General features: G+C 46.6%; 1 protein-coding gene across 1 annotated transcript; it reads right to left on the bottom strand.

Moving 5' to 3' along the window:
* Window positions 1-3,573: 3,573 nt before the first annotated feature.
* MORN3 (MORN repeat containing 3) lies at window positions 3,574-11,109 on the bottom strand. The gene is given in 5 exon segments (XM_010021409.1): window positions 3,574-3,645; window positions 6,121-6,305; window positions 8,871-9,030; window positions 10,159-10,301; window positions 10,965-11,109. Coding segments are annotated over 5 exon segments (705 nt in total).
* Window positions 11,110-12,798: the final 1,689 nt, after the last annotated feature.

Raw genomic sequence — 12,798 nt, 5'->3', positions numbered from 1 at the left:
TGGAGGGAGGGGGGGGGGGTGTGCTCACACTGTGCGTGCACCCCTCCTCTTGTGAACACTGTCTAGATTGCTTCCTGTTAATGCTGAATGGTGGCTGTCTAAACACATGGAAAATTACATTGTAAATGTGGATATTTGTTAAGGATGGACAGAGAAGCTTCTTTTTCCCTCCTTTCTGTATGTGATGTTGGCATTTACTAGAAGATACTGCTTGTCCGATCCATATTGCATGGCATGATACAAATTACTTGGGATATGCAGCAATTAGCACTTGGTTTCAGTGCTAGTGCTGTTCTCTCTGGAAGGCCTGACAGATGGTAGAAGTGAAAGCTTTCCCACCACCTTCCCCACTAGGTTTTGCTGCCAAGTAATTATTACTCTACCGATTTCTCCAGCGCCTTTTCCCTGTGGTGGTTACACACTGTATAACTTGCTAAACACCCATGACTAGTCTTACTGTGATGTGGTATGGCCACACGAGTAGGAATGAGACTCGACTCTACTCTTCCTTGGAAGAAGATAAAAGCAATAACTGTTTTTAAAGTTCTCACGAGCTGGCACATATTATCTGAAGAGATAATTTGCCTGTTTCCCATTTAGGAATCTCTTTTTAAAAAGAAGGAACTAGATGGAAATTATCACTGGATAATTTTTTTTGCTTGAAAATCAAAACCACTGCTTTTTCCAAGCCAAAGTAGTACTTGTTTTATACTTTTATATAAAAATATATATTTTTTAATAAATCCTCAGATACAAGCAGCAAAAGGTGCTTTCTCTGCATTGGATTCCCAAGTAATTCGCTATGCCTTGGTCTTCCTTTTTAAAAAAAAGCCTTCTCCTTGCTGAAGTGTTTGTATTTAATAACTTGTTACACATTTTTTTGCTTCCAGAGGATCTGGAAGACTCCTTTTCTCTATGTGTATTTATTTATGAAAGTAGGTTATTTGTAATTAATACTGCTGTTTGCTTTCAGACACATGTCTGGCAGCGAGGCTACTGCGTCGCTTTTTATTTCCTCTTTAAGCAAAAACTTCCTGTTGGTCTCCCAGATAAGAGGTTTGTCCAAGAAGGGCTGCAGCAGTTGTCCTGGGCTGCTTCAGGAATTCTAGCTATGTCTAGAAGTGGAATTATTTTGGAATGCAGTTCTTTTGAACACAAATTGAGACAGATTTCAAGACTCATGGAACGAAACTTGACCTCCCCTTTGTAGCTGACACTGTGGAATAGAAACCTGGGGGTTTGAAATTGGACAGGAGTGAATGCGACAATACAGTGGAACTGTGCCTGGGCTGACATGGTCTCTCACACCCCAGCCTCTGCCTCAGGTTATCCCGATGTATTTACAAACTGTGGGATGTGTTTACTACAGAGTTAGTGTGGCCAGAATGTGTTTACTACTGAAGCAGCCTCCTGAAGCACATGGGACTGATTCTTCACGTCAGCACCACCACAGCAGAATGTGTTGACAAGGTTACCTGTGGTGTTTGCATTCTGAAAAATAGCTATAAAAAAGCCAACCTGCTGGGCTTTCTTCCCAGCAACAGTCTTGGTTCACAGGCAGAAAAGAGCTTTTCCATTTGCTGTATTCACAAGTCCTTGTGGCATACCGAGGCCAAACTGGATTTTCTCTAGTTCTGTTCTTACATTGTGCTTCAAATATACTCTATTCCTGATGTAAATCTGCTGATGGTGAGAGTTGTGACTGCAGTCCCGCAGGTGCTTATTCATGGAAGGACTAGAAGGCATTCATGAAGCACCCTTCCAAATCATGAAATCTTGGTAGTATATTCCATCCTTACAGGAATACTTGGGGTGGGGAAAAAGACTCTTAAAAGCCCTCAGTAAAGGAAGAAAACCTGACTATTCACACTAGAGCAAAGGGTGCTGTGTCAGGCTTAACAAATACTCTCCTGTCCATAAACTGAGTATTTAAAAGTTGCCATGTTATTTTGAATGGAAGTCCAGAAAATGTATTTTCTAAGTTTATTTTGTAAAGTTTCTTGCTCTCCTGGATAAGTAGCTGGACTTTATTCTGTGGATTTTTTACTGAGTGAGAGAAGTGTGTGGAGTTCTGTTTGTTTAAGAATTGCAGAATTAGAAGCTGGTGGAACAACCTTCTTAACTTTCTCAAGCTGATAGGTTCTGAGCTAATGGTGCTGTTATTACAGCTGCTTTTCTGACTGTTTTCTGCACTTTAAGCCATGATATTGAGTATGTGTCTCATTTTCCACCTGTGGAAATGGTCGTGAAAGTTACACCCTGGGCACAGTCTCGCAGCTGTGTGCCAGAGAAAGTAATCAGACCTGAACAGATGGATCTAAACATTGAGTGCACTTAGAATTTTTTTAATCCCTTATTTATACTAATGGTGTTATACATTTCCCTCAAGCCTTTCAAACATTGTTTATTGTATATCTCTTATTTAGGTATAAAATACTTTAATGAAATAAAATTACTCTGTTGTTGCTGGTTATTTGTTACCTAGAGGCCTAAAATATGCTTGTTTTCTCTGTATCTCTTACCTCTTCAGCTATAGTGTGCTAATCCCATATATTTCTGAGGATGCCTTAATGCTTAGTTACTCATTTCAGTCGTAACATGAAGATAAAATTTCCTGTTCACACAGACAGGTACAAAGAATATAATTGAAATGCTTTTCCTACTGTCAGCCCTGCTTAAATCTTGGGACTAAGCAGGTTGTATTGTTATTCTCGGAGTGCTCACACAGACAAGTAGGTTATCTTTCAGCCTGGAAAAGGGGAAGAGGCAAGGGACCAAATGAACTGTAAGCAAGAGGTGATGCTCAGAAGCAGGCATTAATTAGGTGAACTAATGACCCCCTTGCCTGGCCAGTTTTTGCCAGCCAGCTGCAGTGCCACCTTCCTTTGGTCTTGTGCGTGATGCTTGGAAGTGGTGCAGCTTTACATGGCTGGTGCCTGGTCCTTGCATTGGGTGGAACTGGAGCAGCCAGCGCAGTGCTGTTGAGTGCTTTGAGTCCAGCACATGGCTGGCCAGGGAGCAGAGCCAGGGTGAGATCCAGTGCTTGTGGGTTAGGGAGGAAACCCAGGGTAATGTTAGGAAAAATGCACGGAGAGAGCACGAAAAATGGTATTAATAAAATTATATTAACTAAAACATGATCCATTACAACTTTGAAAGACATTTTGGGTCAGAGGTATATAACAGGACAAGTTTGGGGGGAGCAGGAGGGGAGAATTACTTTGACTGTACTTCTGTAGAGTTTTCCTTTTATAGCATATAATAGAGACCTTGATCCAAACAGGAGTGTGATTTCTTTACAGAGGAGATGGGAAAAGAGTCACCTTTTCCTTTCCAAAATAAGGGGCAGTGGGAGAAGGCTTCTGAGCTAAGCCCATGCCGGGGGGTTCGAACCAGCTGATCTTAAGGTCTTTTCCAAACCAAACCATTCTATGACTCTACATGAGCAGCCTCGAGGGAAAAGTGAGGGAAACAAAGACACAATACACCACAGTGTGGATATGAGACTCATTTGAGTAACTCACTCATGATTGTGTTCTTATCATGCATCTTTTTTCTCCCTTCAGCATCCGGTTATTCATTTTGGCTGTCATCAAACATCGCCTGGGCTTCTGATAAGACACCATCTGGATCAGCCAGTTCGATCTAAATAGAGAGAATACAAATCTCTTATGCAGTGTAATTGAAGAAGCTTAAGGTTTTATAGATCTTGATTACTCGAGCAGTAACAGAGCAGCTCCCATCTATTATCATTTTGTATTGCAGCCTTTCAATTGCTGTTCTAGAAACATGCTGTACTTCCCTAATTTTATTGGCATGTTGAACATCACTTCATCTTCTTGAAATAGCTCTGTGTGGAGGGGACCAATTCTCCTTTAACAAAAGATATATTCTTGGGCAGAACTGGCTTTGATTTGTAGCCTGTGGGTCTCCCCTGTAGTTTTAAAAGGTAATGGCAGTCACCCAAGTGAGCATCAAGGCTCCTGTTAAAGCAGGAGTCTGGAATGGAGTAACCTGAGTGTGACTGGATGCAGATTCTTAAGGGGGAAGTGCCAAAGCCCTGCAGGACCTTGTCATCTTGCTCTGACCTGCTTTTATGTCCTGATGCTTTCTGAGGGGTTTGTGTGTGGTGGTCTTCCAGGCGGAACATGTCCAGGTTTTTTCTCATTTATTTTGTTAGGCTTTCTGAAGCCTTGGTTTCAATAATTATAGCAGCAAATATCGCCAGCCCACCATGTTATGTGTTTCCCCATACCTGCAGTGTTTAAGTTCTGCCTCCATGCAGTCCCATCATCTATGCACTGCTACCTGCAGTGTTTAAGTTCTGCCTCCATGCAACCCCATCATCTATGCACTGGATTCCTTCACAGCTGATGACATTTGCTCTCTAGTTTTCGGCATTTTCTGCCCTGTGCATCCCCACTATTTGCTCCTTTTTCCTCCAAATGAGGACACATGCTGATGCTTCTCCCATGCAGAAGCTCAGATCCTCACTGTTAGCCTCTTGCAGGCAAACGCTATTTAGTGCATCTCTGGTTTTGGCAGTTTCTAACATTCACCCTGCTCATTCTTCAACAGCTGCTTGTGACAGTAATTTAACAATGGGTTTATGAAAATCTGAAGTCAATTTTCCCCCTTTTGTCTGTTACTTCCTTCACATTCTGAGATCAATAAATCTCTTCCACTGGAAAGCTCAATAATGGCAAGGAAAGCTGATGCTTTCATTTTGCTCGTAGAGCAGAAGAAAAGTGGGTCATAACTTGATCTCTGTGGAGTTAAATAAGCAGCCTGGGTTGAGCATCCTGCCTTGGCAAAATACAGACTCCTCCCAGGCTGTTCAGTGGGTTGTTGAGGCTGTTCTTGGGTGACCTTTAACAAATCTTATCAGATAAGTATTTTTAGCTGCAGGAGTAATGCTCCTTTCACTCTTTTTGCAAAACAGAGATTGTTTTGTCCCTCGGTGAGTATTTGGTGCTTGTTATTCTGTGCTGCTGTGGGTGTGCCTAGTACTTACAGGATTAGCTGGCTTGTCAAAAATGTCTGTGCTCAAAGGGCCCTTGCTATAGAAACCAGCCTTGAAAAAAGAAGTGAAGATGGAACAGCTGTGAGCTTTTCACAGGCTGTGTGTGCTCAATATCATTTGCAACAACCTTATTCCTGGAGCAGATGAGGGAGGGAGGTAGCTGTTACCTGCCACAGGGCCGTGCCATTCCCCTGTTACGGAGTAACTGTTCTAGTTATCCAGTGTGGTTCTGCTTAGCTCTAAGCAAACAGGAGCTTCCCCACCCGTATCCTGCAGTAACCATCCCTTGGAATATAATGCCTGTTTCACATGTGCAGCACAGCCTGTAGGGATTCAAGCTGAGGCTTTTGGCCAGCTGTGTCAGTTGGAGCCCTGTCTGTTCCCTACTGATCCCAGTCCCTGCTCTCCTCTGAGGGCACGGAGCTGGGGACAGGCTCTCCTGTCTGATCCTCTCACTCCTGCAGAAGAGTGGTGTGATGGCCCAGCATTCCACATGCCTTACAGGGACGAGGCAGGACCAGCTCTTCCTCTGCAGCCTCTGTCAGCCTTAAGGGAAAAGGGGAGTGCAGGCTGTTGGCTCTCAGACATCTGAGATGTCTCCTCAGGGTAAGGTGGGCAGCTACACGCACCCCTCTAGCCATGGGGCTGCTGGATGCGGGTGAGCCCCTGATTCTGGGTGCCCGGGTAAAGGAAATAGCTGATATTGGCACTGCAGCCACACACGTTTCAGTTCGGTCTCGGCTTTAGCACTTTGGCTTGGTGAAACCATCTGGTTTTGACATAAATCCCACTATTGTCTCTGCCTCTATTGTCCCCGTTTCCTTTGTGCTGCTCCAGGTCTCTAAGCAGCTCTGGTGCATGAGAACTGCATTTTTTCGGATGTAGGTGAGTGGGAGGCTCCAGCAGTGGCTGGATGAGCTGTTTGTCCCTACGGGGCAATTTAGGACACTGCTGGCCAAAAGACACTGAGCACACGCCCCATGAGCTGGGAATCCCATGGGAGTGATCACCTGAAGAGTGCAATGCTGCCTGGAGAGCTGACCCAAGCACTCAGGAATGCAACATTACCAGCAAAACCACGATTTCCAAACAATTACCTTTGGGATTGGATATTGAGGAGGAGCAGGAGCTTCATCTCTGTTGAAGTCAGTCACAATTCCACATTTTGGTACATTTGCTGTCCAGATACCTTCCAACAGCTGCCCCTTATCCACGTAGAAAAATTTCCCTGGGCCATGCTTTTTTCCATTTTTCCAGCCTCCTTCGTACCGATCTTTATTGGCTGCAATTAAATACATGAACAGACCATGAAATTTGCACCATTTCATTAAGAGGCTACAAATAAAATCAACCAACACAGGATAAGGGACAGAAGAGGAAATCTGCTTGGCTCCTCTTAGTAATTTTAAGGGGGCTCTATTTGCTGGGCCACAGAGGGAAGAAAGGCTGTGGAAGGAGCCCACACTTGCCTGCTTGGAACACAAACTGTGTTCACCCGCTTTGTTCTCCTCACAGTGGTATTAATTTTTTTGCTGATATATGGAGCTCAGGGTAAGGGAGTAGTCACTGAGTCACTCTTTACAACATGAGAAATTATAGGATGTAGTTTCAGATTTGTCATTGCAACAAATCATGCAGGACCTCTGGCTTGAAGAGGTTTGCTTGTCTGGGCACGGAACAGCAGCACTGTCTGACTGTTGTCCAGTCAAAATAATCTTGATTTCAAAGAATACTTGTAGTTGTGTTTTTCCTCAATGAATTACAGGGCAAGAACTGCTGAGTGTCTGAATGGTTCAGGCAATCAGTTACAGGCTCTTCTTCCAGCTGTACTGCTTCTCCTGGTGTTTGTCTGCAAGTTGAGAGAGGATTTTTTGAGGCTTTGTGCTGCTCTGCAGGAACCCATCCATCACCAACAGGTAAAGCAGAGCTGCAAGGGGAAGAGAGCAGCCTCATCCAGGGATGCTGATTGAGAAGGGGCACCCCAGCCATGGTAATGCTTGGGCTGGGATACATCCAGGCCACCCTGCTGTCACTATAAGAGTCCTCTGCTGTCCCCTTCTTCCAAGTACAGTGTTCCTAAGTCAAAAGCCATGGGGATTTCTGACCAAGTTACTTAGTAAAAAAGAGATTTGGTTCTCACCTGAACTTGGCCATTCTGTGTGGCAAGTGCAGGCCAAAACACAGGGCACCCCCCACAGTGCCACAGAGGTAGCTGGGGACTACCAGAATGCTGTAAGGGAAGACTGAAAACCAAAAATGCTCCTGGGGAGCGCGGCTGCCGGGCTCCTCAGGCTGGGGCTGGTTTACAGGTTGGAGCCATGGCAGTGGTTAACTTCAGCCTGCATTTGGTGGTGTGCTTATCTGCAACACCAACCTGCCCTGCCCGCTGCAGGGAGCAGCTTCTGCTCTCCAGCCACTGACAGGTCAGAAACCACCAAGATCACAGAGCCAGCTGTGATGGAGGGACCACTGGATGCCCTGGCTGCACCATGGCACCTGCCTGCTCCCCTCCACTCTCCTCCTAGAGCATCCAAGAGCTGCACTGCTCACTACTGAGCTCCCTGCTGATGTGCAGTGTTCTGGTTTAAAAGCCATCTGGCACTGGGCTGTAGCAGAGCAGTGCTCCCAGCCAAGCTCACCCTCGCCAGGCACGCTGCCACTGTAAGCAAGTCAATCTTGAGCTGCAGCTCATCGTGACCTCCACTGAAGAACTCAGTTCCTTTCACCATCTCAAAGCTGCCGGCACGTGGGCACACTTCCAGCAGCTGAGCTGAATACACTGAGGTTGTGGGTATGAAATAATTGCTCTGGCTAATTTTAACCAAAACGAATCTAGCTTGCAAGTGGCTCCAGGCTAAGCTGGAGGCAACCAGGCTCTGAAATGGTTCATCAGCTGCAGCTCAGCCCGCAGGGGTTTTAAGTTTATAGCAGTGACTTTGATGGGAACAAAGCAGATCAGTGGAGGGGGTGACTCCTGGAAGCGGGTGCTGATTTCATCTGGATGAGCCATCAGTCCAAAGTGACTTTACAGTCAGCAGAGAGCGCACAGTTGTGCCTGTGATGTGCAGTCAAGGTCATGCTCATTCCTCCCAGCTGCTTTGCTTAGGTAATTACCAGCCTTGAGACCACTTTCAAGCAACTGATAGTATAGACGAATAATATTATGAAGGGAATTGTTATTCAGATGTCCCTCAAATGCTGAGCTTTGTATTGCAGAGGACTGGGATTCTTGGCTTTCTTTGCAGGAAAAATGTGTTAAACGCCATGCAAAACAAGGGTAAAAATAATCCAATTTCCTATTTTTATGCTGAGATTGCCCCCAACATTCCCAATCTGTGATGTGCTTGGTGTTATTTCTGGGAAGAGATTGTGTACTCCTGAAACCCCTGTGCTCACTCAACAGGAGACAGTGTCAGAAGTAAGAGAGGGGATGGAGTGAACTCAGAAAGAAAACTTTTTTTTCTGTGCCTGAAACTGGACTCTTTGGTATGCAGCAGTTAGAAAGTATGTCTGGCAAAGTGCCTGGCTTGAAATGGGAGATTTGCTCTTCTCTGCCCTAACAGTACATTATCTCTAACCCCAACCATCCCAGTCACTTAAATGTAAATCACAGCAAAAATAAGCTTTCAGGCATGTGGGCTTCAGCTGGCCCCTGCACAGCCTGTGCTGCCTCTGGCCTCAACCCAGGAGGGGAGGGACAATGGAGCTGCCACAACCCTGGTGCAAAGCTGCAGCAGGAGACATGATGTAGCATCCAGAAACCTGATGGCAGAGACATCCAGAGAGCAGCACCCAGCACCGTGACGGGGGCAAGCAGATGCCTGGGGTGAAGACGGTTGGTACTTACGCAGCCGCAGCATTCCCTGCCCACTGGGCCGGTCCAACAGCCACTGTCCCTCATAGAGGGATGAATCCAGGTAGTACATGCGTCCCCAGCCGCTCCGCAGCCCAGCGCTCCACTCGCCCTCATAGCGCTCCCCGTTGGGGTAGATCTGCAGCCCATAGCCCTGGAAATCAGCACAGAGATGGCTGTCAGGAGCCTCTGCATTGACAGGCTCAAGTTCAATTTTGGGATATCTGTCTCAAGACAGCTAAAGCAGGCTGAAGGCTGCCTGTGGTGAGACCAGCAGGCTCAGGCAGCGATGCCATGTGTGGCTCCCCCCAGCCAGGCCAGGCCCCATGGAGCAGGCATCACCCCAGCAATGAATATACCTTGTGATATTCCAAGAGACTGGAGCCATAGAGCTGCCTGCCAACTAGAAGTGTAAGAGGCTATTGATTTATTTTAAGAGCAGACACAAAGGTGAACACAAGAATCATTCCTACAAGGATTTTGCACATGAGATTGCAGTCATTTTACCAGATGACTTCCTCATTATGTTCCTTTTAGAAAAAACAGTGATTTATGTGACAGGCTTATTTTCCAAAAGAACTCATGTTATTTGTCTAATGTGCTGTAAAACTCCCAGAAAAACATATATTTTCCTGCAGTTCTTATAAACACAGGTTCCTCCAACTGCTTCAAGGATGAGGGGAATGAAAGGGATAGGTGGGGAGGGTTAAGACATGGAATATGAAAGCCCCATCCTGCTTGGCTGAGCTTCAGGTGAGTCTGAGCAGTGATCACTGGTCTGTGGCAGCTGGAGGGAGGTTGGGGCTGTAGCCTGATCACCAAGGATGGGTAGGATGAGTCCCTCCCCAGTGGGGACGCTGTGGGCAGTGCTGTGTTCTCAGCCACACTTGGCTGTTTATGAATGATGGATATCTACTCCTGAAGCTTCCCAAGCTTTCTGCAGGTTCAGACTAAGATTTAAAGAGAACCCAAGCCTGGAGGAAAGGCTGTTCCCATAGCTTCTACCCAGAGACATGCTGCTGCTTCCCTATTGCTGGACATGGGACACAGTGCAGCTCCTGCAGCATCTGACATGGAGAAGCAGAAGCAGTGAGTTGGGGAGGGCAGGAGGAGAGGGCTTAAATACCAGAGCTTTTGCTCTTGCTTTTATTTTCTTTTTTCCACCTATTTGTTCAGCCAAAGCAGTATTTTAAGTGATCTTTGTGGACACGTGCACCCGACTCTTCCCCATGTTTTGGGGGATGCTGCCTTAGTGCCAGCACGCGCAGGAAGTGTCACTTACACATTTTTTGTCGTTTTCCCACCAGCCTGTGTAGATATTCTTGCATTGCTTGGTTACTTATGAGCCATAACCATCGCGCTTCCCAAACTTCCAGTCACCGCTGTAAATAGCTCCAGTGCTTTTCCATATCTGGATGCCTTTGCCTGTTTACCAAACAAGAAGAGTGATGGGGTTGTTGGAAAAAGAGATTATGGGGCTGCCTTCCCACAGCTCCATCCCAGGCGAGGCCGCACTCCCTGCACCAAGACACGTTTATGTCTGGGATTCAGTTTAGCTTCCCAAGTCAGAACCATCATTAATCTTGATCAGGGGCTTCCTGTGTGGCCTTTGCTGAATGCACTTAAATCTTTCCCAGCCTCGCTTTACTGCTTGTAAACAAGCCTGTCCTGCTCTGGCTGCTCAGGGTCTCCTTCCCCTGCTCTGTCTCCTCCAGAACCTGCCACAGCTTGAGGATAAATGGATATTCCTGAAGCCAGTCAGGAACCAAGAGAGCTCCAGGGGCTGTGAAGCCAGGGCACATCCCAGAGCGTGGAGCTGACTGCAGCTTGCTGTGTTTGCAGAGGATTTTTAGATATTGTAACCTAGATATTTTGAGTGATTGCTCCTGAGTGCATGTAAAAGCTCTTTAAGTTACTGTTTAGAAGTATTTCTGAGTACATTTTTGCATGACATCTATCAAAGACATATATAGATACATGAATAAATGCTCTTCCAGGAGCATATACAACTGCTGACCACTCCCTGCCCGTAGGAACTTTTGTTAGGACACCTAAATTGGTACTTTTCCTCAAAATGATCTATCTTACCATGTTTCAAGTTGTCCTGCCATTCTCCAGTGTACCGATCCCCATTTACTTCATAGACTGTGTGTCTTAATCCACATTTCTCTGCTTTTGAGTCCCATTCATGCCAGAGAGGCTCTCTAGTTCTGGGCTTTTTTACAACAGGCATATTGTTCCTGGCTGGAGAGGAAAACAATCGTCAGCAATAAATTAGAGAGAAATTACTAAGGCAGGTAACAGGCAGAACAGCCTATTTGTGAGCTCTGTTTCAATATTCACCTGAGTCAGTAACTGATGTCTGGTTTTGGAGGGGTAGAGATATAACAAACAGAAGGTATCTAAAGATACCGAAGTACAAACCAGCACTGTCTGAAAACAGGCTCACAACATAGCCTGGCCTGTTAGATGTTAAATAAGTCTCAGCAGGTCAAGTCTGTGGTGGGTATTGATCTCTGTCCCTGCCAGACACCTTGGGAAGCACAGGGAAGGGCAGCCTCTTCTCCATGCAGCTGAAACCTTCACGGGCTCCTTCCCATGGCTGCTACTCCAATGGCTCTGCATCAAGCAGGAGCAGTCATTAAATCAAACTGGAAAATGATTTGTTTGCTAGGAAGTATCTCAGGCCATTGGAAAGCATTCATGAGATGGAGCAGGTCAGAGAGTTGGCCAGTGTGCCTGGGTCCCACCGGGAGCTGGGACACTTCAGATGCCCAGCAGCAACATAGCTCAAGCTCTTTTACTGCTAAAAATATCAGCCCTGCAGGTGACTGGTTAAGAGAGGTCAAACCCACAATGTTTCTATGTACCAGGAAGCTGCAGCTTGCCCAGGGCAGGACAAGCAAGCTGCCAAGGAGGCAGATTCTGAAGTGATGTGGGGTTTAAAGCATGAACAGCACACAGGGAATGAGTGGCACAGGTGGGAGGTAATTTGAGTGTTGGAAGTCTGCAAGGAAAAGATCAGCATTAGGGAAGAGGATGGAGAAGACGTTTAGTCCCATCAGTACAGAGAGGACAATGGGGGATGTCCTTTCTGTACTCGACAGTGGCAATGTCTGGGCACTGCTGGTGGAACAAGTCGCTGTTCAGCACAGTGGGAATGCGGCACAGACTCGGAGGTGAGACTGGTCTCCTACAGATCATAAATAAAATACCAAAAGGCGGCTGTAGAAACAAACAGCAAGATTCTCTGAACGCCACCAACACCCAGAGCGTGGCTGCAGCTGGCGGCGTGGGATGCTCTCCGATTTTGTCTCCTGGGCTCCCCCTTCTGTCCTGATCTGCTGGACTGAGACACTGTCGTGGTTTAAGCCCAGCCGGTAACTCAGAACCACGCGGCCGCTCGCTCACTCCCCTCGCTTCTTTCTCCCCCCGCTCCCGGAGGGATGAGGAGGAGGAGAAACAAAAGAACGCAAATCCCACGGCTTGAGATAAGAGCAGTCCAGTCACTAAGGTATAATACAAACCACTACTGCTGCCACCACCAACAATAACGATAAGGGAAAATAACGGAGGGAGTGAATACAATTGCTCACCACGAGCCGACCACCACCGAGCCAGACCCCAGCAACGATCTCGTCCTTCCGGGTAACTCCCCCCAGTTTATATACTGGGCATGACGTTTGGTGGGATGGATTATCCCTTTGGCCAGTTTGGATCAGGTGATCTCTGTCTGTTTCCTCCCGTCTCCCCCTGCTCCCTGGCACAGCCTGAGGCTGAGGAAGCGCTTGGTGGGAGTAAACATAGCTGAGCAACAACTGAAAACATCGGTGTTATCAGCGCTGTTCCCAGGCTGAAAGTCGAAAACACAGCACTGCACCAGCTACTAAGAAGGAAAAATGACTGCTGCTGCTGAAGCAAC

This window comes from Nestor notabilis, unplaced genomic scaffold (assembly GCF_000696875.1).
Source record: "Nestor notabilis isolate BGI_N333 unplaced genomic scaffold, ASM69687v1 scaffold11379, whole genome shotgun sequence".
NCBI classification, from domain to species: Eukaryota; Metazoa; Chordata; class Aves; order Psittaciformes; family Psittacidae; genus Nestor; species Nestor notabilis.
This window is presented reverse-complemented; position numbering and strand designations above follow the sequence as displayed.